Source organism: Poeciliopsis prolifica, unplaced genomic scaffold (assembly GCF_027474105.1).
Source record: "Poeciliopsis prolifica strain line A6 unplaced genomic scaffold, Auburn_PproV2 SCAFFOLD005, whole genome shotgun sequence".
Taxonomy (NCBI): Eukaryota; Metazoa; Chordata; class Actinopteri; order Cyprinodontiformes; family Poeciliidae; genus Poeciliopsis; species Poeciliopsis prolifica.
In genome coordinates this window covers 14,450,720-14,473,416 of record NW_026562380.1, presented here as the reverse complement: position 1 = coordinate 14,473,416, position 22,697 = coordinate 14,450,720, and the positions used below count along the sequence as shown (strand labels likewise).

The 22,697-nt window shown below is 36.1% G+C and overlaps 1 protein-coding gene across 1 annotated transcript in view; it reads left to right on the top strand.

Moving 5' to 3' along the window:
- grid1a (glutamate receptor, ionotropic, delta 1a) overlaps positions 1-22,697 on the top strand; it is a 220,122-nt gene that overhangs the window by 162,517 nt on the left and 34,908 nt on the right. The window contains exon 5 of the mRNA XM_055029739.1: positions 12,967-13,020. Within this exon, the coding sequence (XP_054885714.1) occupies positions 12,967-13,020 (54 nt within the window). The remainder of the gene's footprint in view (positions 1-12,966; positions 13,021-22,697) is intronic.

Sequence of the window (22,697 nt, the reverse complement as noted above, 5' to 3'; positions counted from 1 at the left end):
AAGATTTACAGAAGCTTATTTTCTTTGCCTTTCACTCTTTGCTCAATACCCCTTATTTTCTCTAATTGCTTATTAATTTAACCCAATGCGAATGCCTGATATAATAAACAACTCAAAGGCTGTGCTTTGAAATGTCTTGACAAAAGCACAATAGAGAACTCTTTTCTAAGCATGATTAAAAGTCCTCAGAAGATGCAGTCAAGATGGAGACATTACTCCCCCATCTTTTAAACTGGGTGTTGACAGGTGGCATAAAGTTTTTGCACTGATATCCTGGATTTGGTTATGTTCAAACATGAGAAGTGTGTCACTGCCAAACTGTCCCACTTTGGTATCATCTGTCCAAATGACATTGTTTCAGAAATTATTATTCTAAGTGTTGCTACCAGACGAGGCTTTTTCCTGCCACCCTATCCCGACAGGTTATCCTGTTCTTGACCATGGGGTCATATTTAAGGATAATATGATAATTTAAGGGTATTTAAATAAATAAAAAAATCATCCACCTCAATTTTATTATTTAATTAAATGAAAACTGCCTAATTTGAAAGGGTATACTACCTTTTAAACATAATTATATCCAGAATGTATGCTTGTGAAGATGGCTGCACTTAGAATTATTGTACAAATACAAAAAAAAAAAAAAAAGGTTTTCGCTTTGTCTTGCTGGTGGCAAAGAGCAAACAAGTAAAACTATTTATTTTCGTCATGTTTTCATATGCGTTGAGGAAAAGGCTTCAGACATTCGGTTTAGTTCAATATATTTAGTGTTATAAGCTCGTAGTCTTTCATTTATTCTTTCAGGTGTGGTGTTGGTATGTTTTGTATGTTTTCCCATGGCACCAATTTATCAATATTAATTGCCCTTACTCTTTAACTCTGAATTTTACAAATATTTTCATTATATATAATTGTTTTGCCTTTTGAACCATATGGCTAGGCTAAAAACATCCTTCCACTGGCTACTTGGTGGGCATTCCTTATTTTAAAACAGGCAGTCGTTTGATTAAAACAAATAATTTTCGCAACATTTGAATTGAGTTTTTAAGTCAAAAATTACCCCTGTTTTAACTAAGAACAGCTTGCAGTACATAAGATTATTGTACTAACATTCTCTTGAGATTTGCAGCTTTTTTGCAGCTCTGCAAAATACTTAAAAAGGCTTTAAAAACTTTCAAGACTAACTGTATAAAATAAAATGCAATCCATGGTAGTTCAACCCCAGTGCGATCGGAAATGTTGCAGGATCGTACTGGCATGAAAGTATTTAAAAACCTCCCAAGTAACACTTGTGAATTTGTGGTCTCTAAGGGTTTACATAATATCTGTTTTGAAAAGCTTCGAGTGTTTAAGCAGTTTTATTACAAATATGCCTTAATACATTGCTATGAAAAATAATGCACAATTCATTAAGGCAATACAGTAGAGCATTATCTTAGTACTAAATGTAATGTGACAAACATTAGAAGACTTTGTAGATGCATATTAATCACAATTTATACCCCACCCAGTTTAGAGGAGACCAGTGAAGCATGCAGTGGAGCCTGATGAGAGGCATCTAGGGGAGCAGGGGTTATAGTAGTGCCACAAGGCTTCAGGGTGTGTGGCACAGGGATAGATGGATAAAGAGGAGAGAGTCTGCTGTCCAGGATGCCCTGTAGAATCTCATCCAGATCCTTCTTTCAAACAGGTCTTTTCAGCCCCCTATTCAAAAAACAGTAATTGCATCATTTTTCAAGCCCCTTGCCTCTGTCTGCCTGGGAAGTTGGCCCCATTAATCAAACTAATGGAGAAGTAAGTGATTTCAAAATATAGGCTTTGATCACGCACCCCCTCTCCTTTCCAACAACTCCACCCTCTCCGCTTTAAGAACCCGTCCTCTTCCTTCCCTTCATTTCTTCTTCCCTCTCCTCTTCACTATATAATGTATGGAAAAGAGCAGCAAAAATGAGAAATTATTTTTTATAATCCATTTTTTATTTTTTATATTTTTTTAAGACATCTGGCAATGCACATGAAAGCTTTGCTTGTACACACTCTGGGATTGCTGTGCTTTATCTAACTCAAAGATACTTTCCATGTAGCAGAGGATCAAATTGCATATAAACACTTTGGAAAATGGTTAGTCTGAAATCATTGTGGCCTATTAGCAGGCAGTATGTCCCAAAGAGTCACAGTTCAGACACGATTATTGATCCTGATGTGCCTGATTAAATTAAAGTGCACCCCAGGTGTATTGAAAAGCTTGGCCCAGCTATAAAGCAGCATGGCCATTATTTGAGGCTGCTATTGGAGCATTCGGGGAAATTTGATAGTTTCCCCCTCAGAGTAAAAAATCACTGCTCAGAAACAATTTTGTCATTTTTCATGCAACTGGTTTTCTCAAGTAAATGCTTTAATCACTTTGCATTTCCTCTCTGTTCAGTTGTAGCCTGTGGTTAATAAAGGCCTGAGAATATTGGTTTCTCTGAAAATGTCATAGCACTAGACCAGTAGAAATTTTTTTTGCTTGTTGTGTTTTTTTTGTTTTTTGTTTTTCTTCAGATACAGATATGTGTTTCTACTGGGGTGACATGTCTGCACAGGATATGCATTAATACTTGGTAAGACTCAATTTGCATAAAGCATCAATGGAGTCTGGCATGGATGCAGTGCAATGGATGCAAGGTTTTATTATTTTTCTCTTGTCAATACTGCATAGTTTGTTTCTGGGCTTTGGGTCACGACAATTTGCTGGCCGGTTAGGCATAGTGATGCTCTACTACCGTAAGTAAGTGGGACCTCCTTCACAGACTCAAGACTCAGTGCACACCGTTTGTGTGTTATTTCCGTTACTTATGCACCTTTTGGACCACATTTTCTTCCACTTAACTCCAGAATACTTAGCGGTGATTTTGTATGGCTCAGGCTGCGTATGGTGAGCACCAATCGCTGGCTGCTGGATGACTTCCACATGATTGTGTGAGCCACACAATTGTCATAGCAAAACATTTTTGTTTTAGAAATACGTCTTTATCAGTTTGCTGTAAAATTAAAATGTTTTATTCACTATAAACCACAATCAGCAAGATTACGGAGATTTCCACGTAAAATGAATCACTCCACGAATCAATAAGTTTCACCTTTATGATTTGCTTAAAGTGCTCATATTCTGCTATGATGACATCTAATAAGTTGGTATTTGACCAATACTTGACAGTCAGTATTCTCATAGTCAGAAATTATTATCAGAATATGGAGAGATGTTTTCTTAGAGATGCTTACGACTTTTAATGGGGTGTTTGGTATTTTTTTCTCTGATAACTTACCAATATCCATTTGAAAACTCCACTGCTGATTGCTCCCTTTTCCCCCTGTCTCTTGGAATAGTATCCTCCGAATTGAATGTTGCTCATTTCTTTCATCAAAAAGGAACTACATTCTGATATCCAAACAAGTCAATTTCAGTCTAATTCAACCCACAAATTGACATCCTGAAGGTTTCTGGCTCCATCCAGTTGAGCACTGGCCTGCTTTGGTCAGATTGAATTCTCATTCATCAGCGTCCCTGGAAACCAGCCTGTCTGAGTGACTGCATGAGTGCCTGTCTTCAAATAGAAATGCTACAATTGCTGAGTTTCATCAGGGCAGACTTGTTGGGGATCCTTCAATCTTGGGCCATCTGTGTAAAAGATGTCTGAAAAAAGAGGTTTTATTCATCATAACACTTTGATAAGGCACTGTAGTACAAAAAGGTTTCCATGCAAAATATTGCAGTTTTATTTGTGCAACTTTGTTTGTACCGGATGTAGAAGATGAGGGATATGTAGAGTTATGCCAACATTTTAAAATTAACAAAATATTTTTATGGAGAGTCATGTAAAAATAGGATATGTTCCACGTTCCTTTCGGCACTTTGTGTTCAATACCAAGGCAAAATAATAATAAAACACATTTATGCCGAGCGTATCTCAGAATATTCTTATTTGAAGCAGTGTCATTATTAACGCCTCTTCCTTTTTTTCCTCCTCTTCACACCTCCCTTGGTGCTGGTGTTTTGGCATTAACATTATGTCAAAACTTAAACTTTCACATTCCCACTCTCTTCAGCACCTCTTGGTTTCCCACGATGCTCTGAGAAGACATGTCTCACGCTGTGGTGGATTAATTAGGATGAGATTCATGGAGACCTCTGGCCCAGCTAACCTCCTACAGCTGCCTCTCTCGTACATTCGTGTCTGTTTCTTTTGTCTGCCCACTTCTGCTGCTCACTTTTGTTCAGTCAGGACGTTTTGGGGGAGATCGAAGCTGCCTACATTGCCTCTGATGTTCAGCTATTTATAATACATCGCTTCATCTTTCAGGAGAATTACAGTTCTATGAGGGCCGTTTTCTTCTTATGAGTCTTATGAAAAGAATTCACCGTCATGTGGTGTCATTTTGTTAAGGCCTTTGCTGCTGTGTTGCCAGGCTTTTCACTTCAAACTGTCCTTTTTTTACTGAACCAAACAACAGAGGCAATGGGAGTTCACCCTTATATGTGAACAAAGAAAACCTCAAATCAAAACAGTTTGACATGCTTTCCGTTTTTCCCTCTTATTTACTTGAATGATATCTTTGAAACGTCTCCCCTGCTTTACTCACAACAAAGAAAATCAGCCACTGACCAGTATTACGAGCAACTTTCTTCATTGCACAGCACAGATGACTATTGATGGAGGTGCATATTATAATTCAAATCTGGGTCTCACTTCTTGAATCTCAGTAGGATTTTGTTTACTGTATGTCCAGGTGGATTTCTGCCCATGTGAACAACAGCTATTCTTAATTGAAAGGATTGCTGATGACTGATCTAACTTAGCATCCTAAGTTGCAACAGAAACTAGCGTATATTTCGGGCAATAAGCTACTTTTTTCCCATCCATTGAGCTATGCGGCTTATACTCCGGTGTAGCTTTTCTGTGGATTTTTCTTCAACCTCCAGGGGCTCTGTAGCAGGAAGTGAATCATTGGAAGTCAAAATTGGAACTCAAAGAAAAACGCTCATTTTCATTTAGAACAAGCACATGCTAGCAGCAGGCTTGACCGAGAAATGTTTTCAAACTCATATCCCCTCATCGAGGAAACCACAGGAAGAAGTTAATTTGATGCAGCTGTTAAGTTGAAGGCTATCGATCTGGCAGTACAGATTTATTAAGGATGCGTCCCTCTGCTGCATCCTTGTGAAAACTGAGAGCGATGGAGATATCAGCGGGTTATAGCTTGGTGCAGCTCATATTTCCAGTTTTTCAGTTTTTCTGTTTGTTTTTTTTACTTTGTGGATGCGGCTTATAGTGAAGCGTGCTATATAGTCTGGAAAATACGATATATTCAAAAAGCAAAGACAGGAGATAATGTATTTTTGGCATGTGCCAAAAAGACATTATTTCGCACAAGAGGATTTGGATACATGGTAGTGCGTCTTGTCTACATACTTTGAAATTTCTTTTTATTGCTGTCAATATCAATGACTTTGATAGAACAATGATGGTTGGATAATGCCATGATAAGGTGCTGTAGACTAGTTTTTGCATTCATATTCTGAAATTATGATCTAACAAGACCATCTTCATTTTTTAGTCTTCCTTATTGCTTTATTCGTCAGTCTACTCTGCCGGCAGTTTGTCTACCAGCTGTAACTTTCAGGCTCTTTCCACAACACAGTATGAGAGTGTACCCTGGAGCAGAGATTACAGCAGTCGACGTGTGGAGTTGTCTAAAAGTGTGAGTGTACCTGGAGGGCAGTACTTCCTTAGAAGTAATATGAGAAACAAGTCCGCAGCACATGCCGGAGAGGCTGAGAGGCTTTCTGAGGTTGCCACCATTGTGGCAGAAGGGATCTGAACTATGGAGTTACAGAGCTCAGCTTTTCCCTAATGTAAGTAAAGAAATTGATTTTAGATTTCAACTTCCAATTAAAATAAAACTAAAGATCAACTTTCAACAGAGAGCCACTTGCAGAAGATTGGTTGAGATTATTTGTTGTGTTGTCAAGAGAATATAAGATCCTTCATGGATGATAAATGGCTAATTAGCTGTTTTAAAACAGACCAATGTATATCTGTATGGATATTTCAGAACTTGATCATTTTGATGGTTGAAAGACAAAAAAAAAGGGTCACTCATCAGATTTATACCCCTGAAGACGTATTATTTTTATGGAAGACAGTTATTGTATTTAAGTCAATATCAAGATTTCTTTATGGATCCCTTAAAAATGTTGTCCAAGTGACACAAAATACAGTAATATAAATAAACTAAGAAAGTGAAATATAATGTATCTCTTTATAAAATCAAGTCATTGGTTACAGACATTTGCTGCGTAAACTGTGAGGATGAATGATTTCCTGAATCATTCAGTCTTGCAGCCTAGTGACTGGAATCGTTTCAAAATAGTTGCTTTCTTGCTTAGCTTAGTCTTCAGCTTTGTCACATGATTCATAAATCAAATCTTGTTTAAGATCTTAGATCTGAAATTAGTTCATAATTTAGCTGCACAATAAATGAAATATTTGCAAAGTACAAAGTAATATTTTTGCATTACTGCAAGTTGCCCGTTTAACTGCGGTTGAATGAAAAGCTAACATTGAAAGTTATAAAAAGAAAATGCTGTGCATGCATCAGTCTGGACTTAGCAACTTTTTTGCAGAATTGGTAAGAAAAGAAAATATTTTTAAAATGATGTATATTTTCTTTCAGGGTGACAGATTTATGAGGCGAAACTGCAGTGAGATTATTGTATTATATAGATGGGTAAGGAAAAAAATAATCGCAAATAAGCTTCTTTTTTTTTCCAAATCTAAGGCTCGAAATGGAAAAAATAATATTTCTTCAAATTAGTTTCAGGAGAGTTACTAGAATATAATGAGATTCTATTGAAGATCATTTTGCCAAGTCATTTTAAACAGTACTGAAATGGAGTGAACCCAACAAAAGACTACACACATTGCAATTTTCAAATATAGTGTGGAAACTGCTTGAAAAGCCTGAGCCCAATGGCTTTTACTGCCTTGGTGAATGGGACTACTTTGGAAGCTCTTCAGTCTGGTGTGACATTCAAAAGTCGTCACACTGCGTTTTAATCCTGTTTGTGAATCACAGACGTACCTCTCACCACATAACAGCTCGCAGCTACCCACTGGAATATATCTCTGTGGAGTCAAAGAAGAGCAACTTTATGCTTTCACACTCCTCCGGCATGGACATTTTTGTAGTATTTTCCTTTGACACAAAATTGTATGTGATACTAATACCTCTCCACTCACACCAGCCAATAGAAGGCAGTAGTCTGAAAACAAAAGCATCAAGAGAATATTGGAGGGGAAGAAGAGAAGGCCTGGTTGTTGTTTGTTGATGTCAAAAGGGACAATGCAAAATATGCCAAAGTTAGCCGTGAAGACTAGCTTTCATCTGTAGTTCCTCAAGGTACAATCAACGTAAATACAATACAGACAAGTCAACAAGCTTCTGAAATACAAATAAATGAATACATAAAAAATATTTTTATGTTTTATTTTTAAATGTTAGACCTCTCACTTTGTTTTTTGCAAAAACCTTTCAACAGGAAATATGGTTGACAAAAATAACTGCATTTCTGGTTGACAAACAGCATACACTAACACTAAATCTAACACTTAACTGAGTGTCAATATGTTTTTCTAATTACACTTTTTAAAAGGTAGAGTAAAATCCCAGCTGCTGTAGATTCTAATGTGCATTATGACTGGTTTCTCTACAATCCGAATGGAAAATGTAATATAAAATTTTCAGATTGTGTTTTTGGTTCCATAATGTCTCAATCTATCCATGCAATCTTTCCATTTATCCACTTGTTTTATTTTTCATCCATATCCTCAGAAAAGTATCACATTTTGATTTGAAAAGTCTGAAAGTGCCTCTTAATGAGGATTCCAATCATGTCGGCATTGTAAGCAACTGGAAAACTACTTATGCACAGGTAGAGGCTAGCAGCCTGGGTGCCATGGGAAATGGGCGTCAAGATTTGTTTTAATGAGACATGGTTGTGTTGTTCTCTTGTAAGGCTTGCATGGTTTTGAATACTGACTACTGTAAGGTCAGTAAAGATTTCTTTCTGGTCTATTGATTCTACCAGTTGCACAATCTCTTGAGATGCTAGTATTTGTTGGAGAGGTTGAATTTCTGCATACAACTCTCTTTTTTAAGGTTTGAATTGCTCCACAGTTGCAAACCAAGGTTAGTCGGCATTCTTTTTGTTCAAAGTTGAGTTAATAGAGCGCAGTAAGTGTGCTTAAAAGTATGTTTCCACAGCAACAGTGGCAAGGCTGAGGTCAAAGGGAGTATTGTGAATCTTTTATGACAGACCTCATTGCTCTGTGAGGCCTGGTTACTTTGTGAGACCCTCTCACAGAGAGAACGTTGAGAGCTGTATCGGCTTTCGAGACCTTTTCATTGTCCATCTTCCTTAATCTGCTGCCAAGAGTCTGTGGAAGCAATTCACCAAAAATCAACAACAAAAAAGTTTAGTTGCTATGTGCACTGACCTGACCTTGAAATGAGAGTGAAGTGCTTCAAATGAAGCAAATCCTGAATTCAAACATTAGGTGAGAGGAGGAACAGAGTGAGATGAAGAAGACAAACTAACCCATGTTCTTTTAGGAAGAGCTTTGTTGATTATCATACACTATTATTTAAATGTTGTAATAATAACTGTGCAACAAGATCAGTAACATCCTTTGTTCTACTTTGAGATTGATTTTAGACTGTGATGTGATTACTTTTTTTGTGCAAAGTGGAAGATCATTTCTCAGTTTAACAGACATGAAATTAGCAAGGAACAGATTAAGCAAAATAGTGCAAAAATTAGATTCCCATACAGTCAACCTTAGGCATAGTAAATTAAAACGTTGCTGCAACTAACATCAATTTAGTCTTCGATTTCATACTTCACTTATCTAATTGCATTTTAATAACACTGCCTTTCTTGACTTTTTCTCCCCTGGAGGACGATACTGGAGAAAACAATATGCTGCAAAGAATGACGTCTTCCAGAATGACAGATCAATTATATGTTTGTTGCTTCAGAACAGATGTAGCTGAGCATCAGATTTCAAACACCATTTCATTCGCAAAGGTTCATTTCCAGGGTGTCTGGTATTGTCAGTGTTTAGCCGGCCTTTAGAAAGGATGCAGAACATTTCAAGCATTGTTGTCTGTTGTGTGCCAAGACATCAATCCCAGCTGGCATTGTTTGTGTTAACTAACTCACACCACAACACTTGACTTTATCATTATGCCATCTGACAGATTTTGTCTGGAAGAATAAATTCTCCCCAAAGAACTGTCGTTTCTCTGGAATGTCAAAGTTTTATCTTCAAGGCAAACAATAGTTACCATTGTCAGATTTTATTTCGAGAGAGGAAGATATAATAATCTGCGATGTGAGAGAGGACAGATTACTCGCACATGGCAGGAATCTGCTGCTATTTTTTCATTACTGCGATTACAAGAAATATTTTGTGATTATTTGCCTTCAGATTCACAATCAGCTCTCACTCATGTCAAGCTTGGCAGGTTATCCAGATTACCGTTAATCAAATGCACAGTTGTTTGATTTGAGATAACTTGATTGTTTTTAAGCTTGAATGCAATCCACCTCTTTCATAAAAATATCTTGCTTGTATGCCAGTTATCACCCAAACGTCTTCTCTGAAATTGAAGAAAGAAAAAAAACATTGTGTGACTTCTATGGCTTCCAGGGAAAAAGACCTTTCACTCCATTTAATTTCATACATTGTAGTCTTAATTATTGTAGCTTGTCAGTTTACTTTTGTTGGTCACAATGAATTGACTCTGAAGTAGGGACTAATCCCTTAATTGAACTACTGTGTCTTTGCCCAAATACACGGAAACCATTTTTTAGTTTTTTTTTATTGTAGCACCTGCCACAGAATAATTAGAGATAAATGCCTAAACATAATCTAAAATTGTCAAACTAATCCAACACATTTCAACTCAGCACAACAATTAATGTTAGGTTGAACATTGATTGTTCTACCTAACAGATTCAAATGTGCCCTTCAACATCACGCAGAACATCACATTGCATTATAAAACATACAATGTACAAGCCATACTGAATGTTGGTTACGTAAGACGATTTCTGCTGTTCAATCTTCCAATCTGGTAGTAAAGTCAGTTTCTTAATCTCTTCAATATTGAAAGGCATATATAATGGTCCCTATTCATGTGTGATGAAGCTTTTCAGTAATGTTTGTCCAGTTCCAAATTGCATTGTTTCTGAGAAAGATGCAATAAAAAAAGACAGAAAAACCTGAAAGTTCTTTCACTGCACGACACAAACTAGAAACAGTGAGATGTTTATGGGATTGACGTTACCATTTCAGCAGAGTAGAGAGTTGTTGTAGTTAGATGGAAACAGGGCTGGGGGAAGTAATATTTTATTGTAAATGTGGGGGGAGGACAAAACAAATTGTTTTCAAAAGTGAGAGTAACTTGTCCCCATCACACAAAATTATTGCAATTCCCATGGCTGAAGCTAATTGCTAAAGATATAGAAGGATTTTTGGGTGGAATATTTTTTTTTTTGTCTTCTGTGTCATTTTACCTGGTAAACTTTACCGCACAAACATCTAGTGTTGCCTTCCTGGTTTGGTGGTTTGGCAAGGAGGAAAACTCTCCTTGCCAGTGTTTTCTTTGTTCTAAATTTTCCTGTTTTAAAAGTTTCTGCCATTGTTTACTTGTGTTGCTGTGAAAAAGTCCCTTTCAAAAATATCTGCTTTTAAAAACCCTATAAATGCTGATTATGAGTTAGCGGTTAAGTGGCTTTAAAATATGTTTGAGATTGACGTTTTGTTAAAGTGATACAGCTCTCACATTACTGGGTAAACAGATGCCTTAATTTTCTTTATTGTAACTTGCAAATAAAAGAGGGTTCCATAAGTCCTTAAAAGCATTCAGGTCTCAAGATAAAAGGAAACAGACTGTGATTTTGTCACTACACCATTAAAAATAGCGGTGAACCTTCATGAAGCGCTCTTCTTTTAGCCTGTCCATAAAACCTTTTGAATTTATTCAAACTTTTGCATTGTTTCTGTAAATTAAGCATTTTTGTGGCATCTGGAATGTGCCACACTGACATTGTGTAAACGTTGGATTGATCTGCACACGGAGTAAGGCTTAATGTTTTCAAACTCTGCTAATTCTTTTCTGTTTTTTGGATGGAGTACATCCTGCATATTTTTAAATATTTCAAAACACGTTGTATTGATGCCTGAAACCGAAAGTGAAAAGCTGTGGTTGTAACACTGAACGTATTTCTACAGGCATCAAATTCTGATCCGTTAAAACATGACAGACAGAAGTTTCATGCTATCTCAATGATGACATGGGGGGTTGAAAATTATTTGTGAGATTACTTCACCTATATTCAAAGCATTTGAGGTCATTATGTGCATTCATTTACACCTCGAAAACCAGATTACTCTCTGCTCTCTATCATAACCACCTTACAAAGGGGATAGCACAGGGATTAGATAAATCTGATTTCCTCACCCAATATTCACCTTTGAATAAGAAGGCTTTTGGCTGTGCAGATGGCTTTCAACTTCAGAAAGGAAACACTGTGATAGGATTGTGGCGGTATAATAAAAGGAAGGATTAAAACTTGCAGAAAAGTGTGTCCTTGTGTTCAGGACATACGAGGGTTAAAATATTTTAAAATCATCCTTTGTCCTAGCATCTCACTTTTCTTCATTAATATATATGCTATATATAGAATAGTTACACAGTTTTTGGAGAAAAGATGACTATGATCACTGTAAACAGTCATCTGCTCAAATTATGGGCTCTGCACAGCAGAAAATCAGTGACAAAATAAATCTTCTGGTTAAACACGGCAGTACTTGGTGAAACCATTATTTTGTTAAAAGCAAGTCCTGCACAGTGTTTTGCCATTCTTATCTCCAACAGCCCGACTGACATTGTGAGTAATAATAATGATTATCTAAATGTATTTGGGAGATCAGGTAAAAAGAGTGAGGTCGGATGTAGCTTCTTTAATACCAGGCTTGTAATGTGCGTGTGTCACTCCAGGCTCCATTTTCAAATAAATTTAAAAAAATACTTTTTACCAAAGTACATGTTAGAGGCTAGCTTGGTTTGTTGTGCATTTTTCCACTTTATTTCTCCTCTACTCTGAGCTCAAATTAGGCATCTGAGGGACATTAGGAAGCAAATAACATCTACTGAAGATTTAAATTAGGGGTGTCCAAAGTCGGTCCTCGAGGGCTGGCATCCTGCATGTTTTAGTTCTCTCCCTGGTGGTAGTAACAACCTTCTCAGCATGTCAGTATTCTCCTAAGCCATCATTTAATCCAGGTGCGTTAAACCAGGGAGAGAACCACAACAAGCAGGATGCCTGCCCTCGAGGACTGACTTTGGACACCCCTGACTGAAAGCATTAATCACCAAACCCTGGAATTATCAGCGATTCAATTATCCCATGTTTTTATGTATTTTGGAGAATAGCCACCATTCTTATCTGTCAGAGGTTAAATGTTGTCTTCTGTTGGGTCCCAGGACATGTTGACATCTCTGATAACAAGAAACACTGCAGCTGAAAGAAGCAATGAATGAAGAATAGCCCATCTTACTCTATGGTTTTAGTTAATGTAACGCGGCACTAAGGTTTTTTCAGAAAGTTCTTCTTCTGAATATCTTCTAAAAAGTATTGTCACACAAATCCTTGATTTTAACCCTTTGTTTGAAGAATCCCTTTTGAAATGCTGCTAAGTTTTTTTGGGGTTTTTTTTTGTATTACTTATGAACTAATTTATTTACTTTTCATCAGTAAAGATTAGTTCTATGTACTGCGCCATCATGTGGCCATTCTTGGTGATATTGCATTAAGCTGAAATTAATTTGTATATATTTTTTTTCTCACTGCAGGCAGTTGAAACCAACCTTGCATCCAAGGACAGTCACTGGGTCTACGCCAATGAGGTGAGGCTCTATGCATACATATCGCATCTCTGCTCATTCCAGTGGTATTTAACGTCTGTGGCTTCATTCATCTGTTAAAGCACATGTATTCGGTAATTTAAATATTGCTCACAACTGCATTAATGCCCGTTGTGTTGTGTTTAGACATGCATGTGAAAGTGATGGAGTGAGCTGGGGTGCAGGTACAATTTTACAGTGCATGCTCGATTTAACAGTAAATCTTGTGAGACAAAATCTGACTTAGGTTGTGTTTTTTTTTTCCCCTCTAAAATATATTGTATGACCATAACAATTCTAATATCAAACCAAACGCGTATTAGCTGGGAAAATTATGGAAGCTGTTGTTGCAAACAGCTCAAAATACCTTATACATGCCTATGATTATTGAATAGTGAGTAATGATTCATTTCCATAGTCATAATGACTCAAAAAAGGACAAAGAAAACATTTGCTGGTGTTCATGTTACAACTTCATTCTGACACAAAGTAAACCTCCACTTAACATTGATTGTTCTTTTTCCCATTTTTTTTATGTGCATTACATGTCATTTTACTCTCTTTATAACAGCTTACTTGTCTGTCTGTCATAGGAATCTTCAGCTAAAGTAAATTTTCTTCCATACAATTCCTCTTTTTTTTTCAATAAAGATAGTTCAGCTCAGTTTTCTTGGCCTAAAAATATGACTAGATACTGGGGTTTTGGTACTAGTACAGTATCGTTAGCAATGTTGCTGTAGACAGACAGTGCCAATTGTATGTGATACAGTTTATAGATTGTCACAAAAATGTTTTTAAGCTATTTCTGTAGAAATATTGAGCTACTTTGGGTCCAGATGAGAAGTGAAATTCTGTGACAATGTGAAAAATAACTCTCAACTCTAAGGTTTACAACAAAGGCAGTCTCACACATCAGGCTGACAAACTTTAATAAACCAGATTCCATTCCTGCTTTAGTTGAAAATTGCCCAAGCGATATTTCTGTTTGCCAGTAGCTTAGATATTGATTTAAAAAGTTAATGGGGTATGTTGAAAACTTACCATTTAGCAGACTAAATTAAAGAAGGTTGCACTGTAATGAGATTTTAAAAACTTTTTCATCTTATATTTCAGCATACCCATAACTGAAATATTGTCTTCTGTAGTATGTTGTTGTTGTGGTACATTTTTTGTATTTTTGAAATTACCAGTAAGATCTAAAGTTTTTTATACTTTTAACCAGCTTTCAAAAATAGGCTGCAATTAAAAGCAACTTATATATAAATTGTTCCAGAAGTCATCACTATCAACAGTAATGTTGTTACATGTTCATGTAATCTGATAGTAACGGCATAACAATGTAAGAAAACTTTCTAAATGACCAATAATCTTTTAATTCTAATGAACATTGAACACTGAAAGTGAAAGACATCTTAATTATCCAAAATACATAAACAGAACAGCAGAAACAACAAATAAAATGAATCATAAAGTTTCTATCAACAAGATTTATAGACCAATGCACCAGACTTTTATCGTCCAGCTTTTGGTTCAAAGAGAGAGAGAAAAAAGAAAAACAATAAATTGTGCAAATGGAAATGATTGAGTTTGCTCTAATTTGTCATGTAATCAATGTATTATTATTGCAGTATTACTCTTCAAGTACTACTTCTTGAAGAGTTTTATTTCTAATATGATAACATGTTTCAGTTGCAAGACATTTGTAGCGTCTCAAATACCTGATGTCTGGTTTGTTTTATTCATTTTTCTTGTTTAGTTTATTTTGTTTTTCTTCAGTTCTCTTTTAATTTGTACAAATTCCACATTTTGTAGAATGTTGCTGGCCTTATTTCTACCTTGCCTTCTTTTGTTTTCCTCTTCCTTTCTTTCTTCCTTTCTTTCTTTCTCCTTGTCTGCCTTTAATTTTGTTGGCCCAGATTAACCAAGCATGAAGCAAAACAAACACCTTGAAATAAGAATAATATAGACATGTTGGGAAGATTTACAACAAGATTCAATAACTGCTCTTACCGGCTGCTGTTTCTCACCACATCTTGGCCTTCAGAGCTTTTCTCGTATACAAAAGAGAGAGAAAAAAAAGAATAAAAGCTGCTTAGAAGTCTTTTTTTAATCTTCTCCCTCCCCTCCTCATTTTTCCCAGCTACCAAAGCATGAAAAGCATTGAGGATACATAACACTAAATGATTTATCCACCATCCTTGCTTATCTCAAAGGGGAACGGATGCTTAAAGGAAGGTGTAAAGATAATTTACTTTCATTAATCCATTTAGATTAGATATCTAAGAACTTTCTCACATAGCTTGTGGCAAAAAAAAAAGACTTTTTATGCAGTTTCTAATTATTTTAAACTCTTGTGAAAAGCTGCAAACATTCTTTGTAAACTAATCCATAAGCTACATCTGCAGGGCCGACTTTTTTCACAGGATGTTGTAATATATTGATCCAAGATAGTGTTTTCTGTTGGTGATGTATAAAAATCCTGAACCCCTGCTCATGTTCAGTCTAGCATCGCCACATATCCTGAATGGAAATCACATTTCCCCATCACTGCCTGGTCCTGAAAACTCCCATCAGTCCCAGGTGGCAGTTGCTGCGATCCTGCTGACAGTGACTCAGTGGAAATGCACTTTTTTAACCAGGTGATTGTGAAACTCATTGTCATTTTATTCGTCGGCTCCCATCACACTTAAGACCTCACAAAGTCAAAATAAGGCCTCGCTATTCATTCGGCTCTCCTGACAAACCTTTATGCAAATCTACTGCCAGCAGCAACATGCGGTATGATGAATGTAACTGTCAGTGTTGAAATCTGATAATAGTTCACATTGAGAATAACTCAGATTAAATGCATCGCAGCGATCACAAGCAAAGTGAAACCGAAAAACAAAAATATTACTTACAAAGACATTTTATTTTATTTTTTTTGCAAGTGTAGTGTTTTTGCATCCCCTACACTTTAAAAGTCTGTAATCATAATGTTGATAAATTATCCTCAGTATTAATTAAATCTTATTATCGTTATTTTCCAAGTATACCAGAAAACATGACTAATCTGAACATTTTAATGCATTAATATGATGCAATGCAGATTAATCTACCAATTATTTTAACCTAAAAGCCTCTCTGTTGCCTAGTTCACAGCAGTGCATTGTTGTGGACCTGACACATCACACACGATGAGTGATGAACGACAGCGAAAAGCAAAAGGTGACAGTTTCCTGCAACAGCAGACGGCAGAAGAAGTTGAGCATTTCTCAACTTTCTTGTCTTGCATTGCCCAAATTTTCATATGCACAAATTATGCTAATCGGTAGGCTGGATGAGGTCAAGCGACCTAGTATTTCCGTCAGTCAACAGATTATTATTACTAAGGCGCTTTATATTTTAAAACATCCAATTCTTTTCTGAGCATGCTGTTTGTCCAATTGTAGCTTCAGCCTAGCCTGGATTTTGTGAATCTAAAGGCCACAAGTTTATTCCATTATTTCAAAACTACTTTGTCTAAAAAAAAGACTGACCAATATGTCCGTGGTGTACAATGTAAAAGCTTTGAAATGGTTTGCCACAATGCGATTTGGGCCAAAGTGCGCAGGAATAATAGGCGGGGCGGGCGCGTATTTCAGGAAACCACTCGCTAAACCAGGTTGCTCCAATTGCCAGCACAGCGATCCACATCTGACTCAATCTGGTTGATTCAGATGGATTGCAAATCGCGGAAGGAGTTGTTGTTGTTTTCTTCCGCTTTGAAACGTAGGACAGTGACACATGAAAGTGTTTGATGGATTAGGTGGCTGCGCCTGCTGTGACACAGCGAAAGAGGACGGTCATGATATGACTGATGATGGGTGACTGCCTATTGAGATGGAAACGATTCTTCTGATGCAATCTCTGCCACCCCACACTTAGTGATTAGGAGGTGTATCACTTAAGACAGGGTCTGTGCAGTGAAGAAATACTTAAATTTCAATTATATCGAAATGGCTGTATGAAACAGCTGCTATCAAAACACTAGATTTGATGCTGAGGTGCTTCCTGTCATTAACCGCATTGAGCATCCATGCAGAAATCCAATTTAAATGTCAAATTTTTTGTATTAACTCAGAAGTGGTAGACCCATGAGGCATTCAGTTTCATGGTGATAAATTGAAAATGGACCTCTCTTTATGAGCCATCATATTTAAATGTTATAGAAGTAAAATGCATTAGAGCAATTTAGTTATCAATGAGGTTAATATGTCCCCAACTTGCCGAAACCTGCTAAGGCAGATTGTAAGTCATTCTCCATTACTGTGATGAAATCCTCAGCAGAAGTAGAAGTACAGATAATGAATTATGCTGTGCTTACTGTTAGCCTTTTTCAGTATCACTTGTTAATGTTACGACTGTAAATTGTTGGCTCACACTGTTGCTCAGGGCTGTTAAAAGAATCGAACATGTTTTTCTTTTTTCTTGCCTTACTTCACACTATGAGACAACTGTGCCAACTCTTTCTAGGTGTTAACCTCTTTGGTCAAGGGGCACATTTCACTCCAAACTTCACTCTATCCAAACTGAAACGCCCCGAGATATCTCGCAATGAAACACTGTTGCGTTTTGGCTTTTGACACCAAGCTGGTTATTAAGTGAACATAGTGTTTTACATTTTCTGATTTTCACCAGACACAATATGGTTTCAGGAAACATCTAGACTGCAGCACGTATCATGCATGTTCCAGTTAGCCATTTTAAAACACATGTAATACATGTAAGTAATAAAATACTCAACCTTCCCTTACCTTCGCTATGGGTAGGTCAGTATAATAACTCCAAGCTACAAACTGTATGAATAAACTATCTCTAGTCTGTAGGGGCATAATGATATGTTCACCTGTAAGAGAAAACATTTCTTGACTGGGATTTTGAAAAAGATTATTTTGAAAGCTAAAGATTAAATGTTTTTTTTTTTTTTGTTTTCAAAGTAAGTTACCCCATCATATAATATATTTTTAAACATTGTCCTTTTTGTGTTTTCATAAACAAGACTAAGATTTTGTAGCTTTCACTGTATTTTATTACATTTTTATTCGGTGTTGATTGATCTTGTTCAGGTTTGTTCAGCCACAATACTTCAGATTTTAAACTCAAGGATCAAATGCAGTTCAGATTTCGTCAGGAAAAGAATTATGAAGTAGATCCATAGTGAATGCTCATGCCAAAAGTCAAACTTTTCCTTCATTGCTCATTCCTAACCTGCATATAATTCTGTTACGTTCTCATTTCTACCACGGATCCAACATTTTACCAAAGACACGCTTCAGAAGTGGTGGCGACTTGTTCAGTACACATGCAGCAGAGTGCTCTCAGGCTCCATGATAACATTTCTGACTGTCAATACGACCAGTCAATAACTCTGAAAGTATTTTATCTTATTCTACAAGATAAAAATCTCAATAATAAATGCAAGTTTAAATCACATCCACATCCAGTGCTTGTAGTAGCTTAAACATTTTCTGCCAGATAAAGTCCCACAATGGCAGCAGTTGCACAGTGTATTGCAAAGGAGATTTACTTTGATAAGAATCATTGTAATAATTTAATATCACAAGATCCGTTGCCATCCCTACAAGGTCATGCTGAACATCTTTTTGTATTTGCCTTTTTTAGAATAAAAGCAAATGAAAGCAAGCCGTAGCTATGTCAATAAATACATTGGAAGTTTTGGCCTCCATCATTACTCAGAATACTGGCTTTTGTTCACTGACTGGGTGTTAAAACTTGACTTTTACAGCACACCAAACCCTTGTTCAGTCATTATCAGTGTTATAAAGCAATTTCATTATTCGTTAGCTTTTAACATAAAAAGTTTTACTCCTATTTTAACAAATGTGTAAATTTAAGCTCTTTTCATATTGATATTAGAAATAAAGCTATCCCATTTTGTTTTCGATCATTTTCTTAGAATAATAAAGAGAACAGAATAGTCTATTTGTAAAAAAAAAAAAAAAAAAAAAGATCAGTGTTGCGGAACCAGCTTAACTGCAACTGTGTTTTTGTTGAGAGTGGCATTTGAACAAGAGTGTATTTTCCTTCCTAACATGCCTAGACAGTCTGACCTCCACAAATTGTTAGGGACTTGCTGTTGGCTCAGAAGGACATCAACTGTGTTCAAACATTCTGCCTATTTTTTCTGACACTGAAAATAAAGTCCAACAAAGATGCTTTACAACTTTATATGTTTTGTGTAAAGACCTTGTAACATTGAATATTATTTTTCAACTAATATTGATATTTTGATAATAAAAAATAAAGTTGGTGAATAAAAATACATCAGTTTGGTTAAAGATTTAACTGCTAAATGGGGTGATTTAAAAGTATATCACCATTTCTGAAAGTTATAAATAAAATGTAAATGTTTGCAATTGCAAAACAGAGTTTTGCATTTTCTTCAAATATTTGCAACCAGTCGATCGGCTTTCAGTAAACTTTAATAACCAGTTTCGGATGCTCAAATAAAGTTGGATGTTCTTGTGAAGCAAGCATGGCTTCATTTTAGTAATTCATATTAATATAAAGTAAACTTAGTAACCTTTATATATAATCAGCTGAGTGCCGCTGGTGTAAACACCAATATGTCTTCATGACGAAATAGTTCTCCTTGTAGTAAGTAATAACTGCTACTAAAAAATGAATAATTCAAAGGTACTTTTTTCCCCTCATAATCAATACAAACAGACCCATTTACATTTGTCAGAAATGTTGCACTTCTTCTCACAGAAGCACTGTGGTATTAGAGATGCAATGCCTCTCCCCTCCATCCAGCTGCTCACCTGACCAAAACAATGAGCGGCTACTGCAAGTTTTAAACTTATTCAGAAAACAAATCGAAACAAAACAAAACATATGACCTTCTTTATCTAACAAGGCATTCAGAGGTAGGTTCCCTATAAGATGCCACATGCTAGCAGCACTCATGCTACAAGCTAATACTATATATTAGAGCACATTTTAAAAGTCAGTAAAGCTCCTAAATTTGACATAGTGAAGCTCCCAGACAACATGAGCTAATGCTATCTGTCCAATGATTAGCTTCATGGAAATCGAAAGCTCAATCATTGTCTTCTGTCGGTCAAAGTCCCCCATTGAGACGTGCTTCCTAGCTGTAAAGTCGTAAATCCTGAAATGCTTCAGAACGATGCAGGAAAATATAAATCAGCTAACATTATGTCCTCACCTCATTCCTCCTCAGTGTTGTTGCTAAAGCACTGGAGGCTGATGTGGAGGTTGTGGTGAAGCCAGAGAGAAAAAAAAATAGGCAATTGTAGCAACTAACCTTACTGCTGTAGTTTAAAACAAAGGAAAATGTTCTGCAAGATTATCAGAAAAACATAAATTATTCAAGCCTGATGATTACATTTGCACAGACCAGACCTTGAGCAGACTTTCAAAAATAGATATGTTGTGTGTCAGATCCATGTTTGTTTGAAATAATTTATTTTAGTGTTGAATGATCCTTTGTCTTTTTGTATTAAAATGTATTGGTTTCAACAACAAATTTAAAGGCTAAAGGAAGCACCCACACTGAAGAAAAGCATTCATAGTAAAGCACAAAATAATTAAAAAAAACATTGCGACTGACTCTAAAGTACAAACTTCCATAAGGGATTTGAATATTGCTTAGTGTTTACATTTTTGCCAAATAGGGAGTTGACATTTAAATGGTTCTTTTAAGCGGGGACTGAATTCTCCCACACACATCGGTTTTGCCCTAATTAAAGAAACTAAAAATATATATGTTGTAATTTGTATCGTGACATCCCTGTCCTGTAGTTATGTCCTTCCAATACAAATGTAAATATTAAACCAGTTAATTGGTGATGGTTTTACATGGAAAAGCATTAAAAAATAAAAATAAATAATAAAAAAACTTTCCCTTGGCAGTTTAGCCACATTTCACACGGTTCATTTAAATTAACAAGTCAAAAGTTCAGCAGCTCATAGCATTAAATTTCCATATTGGTCTCTCCACTGAAACTGTCCATAAAATTAGAAGGGAAGCCTGTTGCCTTATACTTAAGTGCATCTCCTTTAAACACCAACAATGCACAGAATAGCTGTGCTCTATTAATTAAAAAATATTTTTTCACACATTTTTCTTTTAGTTTTCCTGGTTTCAAGAAGAAATGGTGTGCACTGATCAGCTGTAACATAAAACCATACACAGGGAGAGATGACTTCAGAAAGCCTGTTTCCTTGAGGATACATACAAATACAGTCATGCTTTTTGACATATCTAAAATCTTTAAGGACATCCCCTGGAACCAATCTGATGCGATATTTACAAGATATTTTCTGAAAATATTAGCTTCTTTGGTAGTGCTAGAATCATTTACAACATATGCATTAATGCATTCTAAGCTAAATCTGGTGTGTGAACTATTAAAAACCACAACATAGAGGGAAAACTAATACCATGTACTGTTCAATAACCTTGTATAGACTATTTTTAGCTGCTTACAGTCAAATCAACCATGACTTTCTTGGCTAACACACAATTGGGGAGTCATTCTAAACTCCTTGAGGTGTTGTAGAGAGAAAAATAACTTGAGTGACATACTTTCTTGTCACAGTTATGATTCAATCTCATGAGTGTGTGAAGAATCTATAAGTCTTAATGACTGCAATAAATTAACTCCCTATCTAGATAAATTGAATCAGTTGAAGTGTTTTCATAGTGATTTGAAAAGAAACTAATGTAGTGATAGGTTTTCTTAAATATGCTCTCTTCAATGAATGAAACAGAAATTAAAAGCAGCTATTCAAAATGTACAGAAACGTGTCATTTCTGCTGTGTGTTACAACAGAAAATACTCACTTCCACATTCAAGTAATTGTTTCCATATGGAAAATGATTGTCCTGACAATTGATGGAAATTTAGCAAATTACTCCATGTATGTTGTTATTTCAGCAGATTTTTGGTTACCGGTAGTCACATCCAAACTCTTTGTTGAATGAAAGTATCCAAGTGAAAGTCAAGCTAAAGCCTTTACCCACAGAGCTTTGTTTTTCATTGTTACCATTCACTCTCTCTCAGCTCAGCTGTGTGCAGTTTCAAAACCACCATAGCTTCTATGTAAATGACATAATTATGGGCAAGAAAAAAAACCTTTATTGCTCATAAAAGATTAATAACATGCAATAAGCAGCACAGAGGGTCTAATTTAGCCTGTCTGTCAGCCAAACTTGATTAGATTAATGTATTTCAGTCATCAGCTGTCATTGAGACATGACTGTGCTGTATTGATGCTCCCAGCAATCTAAGCTACTCAACTGGTGTAATTATGTGATAATTGTAGATTTCAGCAGCAGTTTGTGTGTGATCTGCATCTGTCAAAAACAATATTGTGATTTGACTCATGGGCCTTTTAAATTGTTTACAGTGCAGTTAGAATAGTGATCCATAAAGTAGTTATACTGACTTGCAAGACAAAGTTTGCTTCTTTGCACTTTAAAGGAGTTATGACTGTTTTGAAAACATTTTTCCAGATAAGTTAGACATTAAATACTACAAGACAGGTCTGGGTTTCTTTATTCCACACAGACAGGATAAATGTTCCGGGTCCAGATTCTGTTGGTCAGTCTTACTGCTGGGTCAAGTTCTGACATGAATGTCTCCTGGGATTATGACAGAACACTTGGGCTG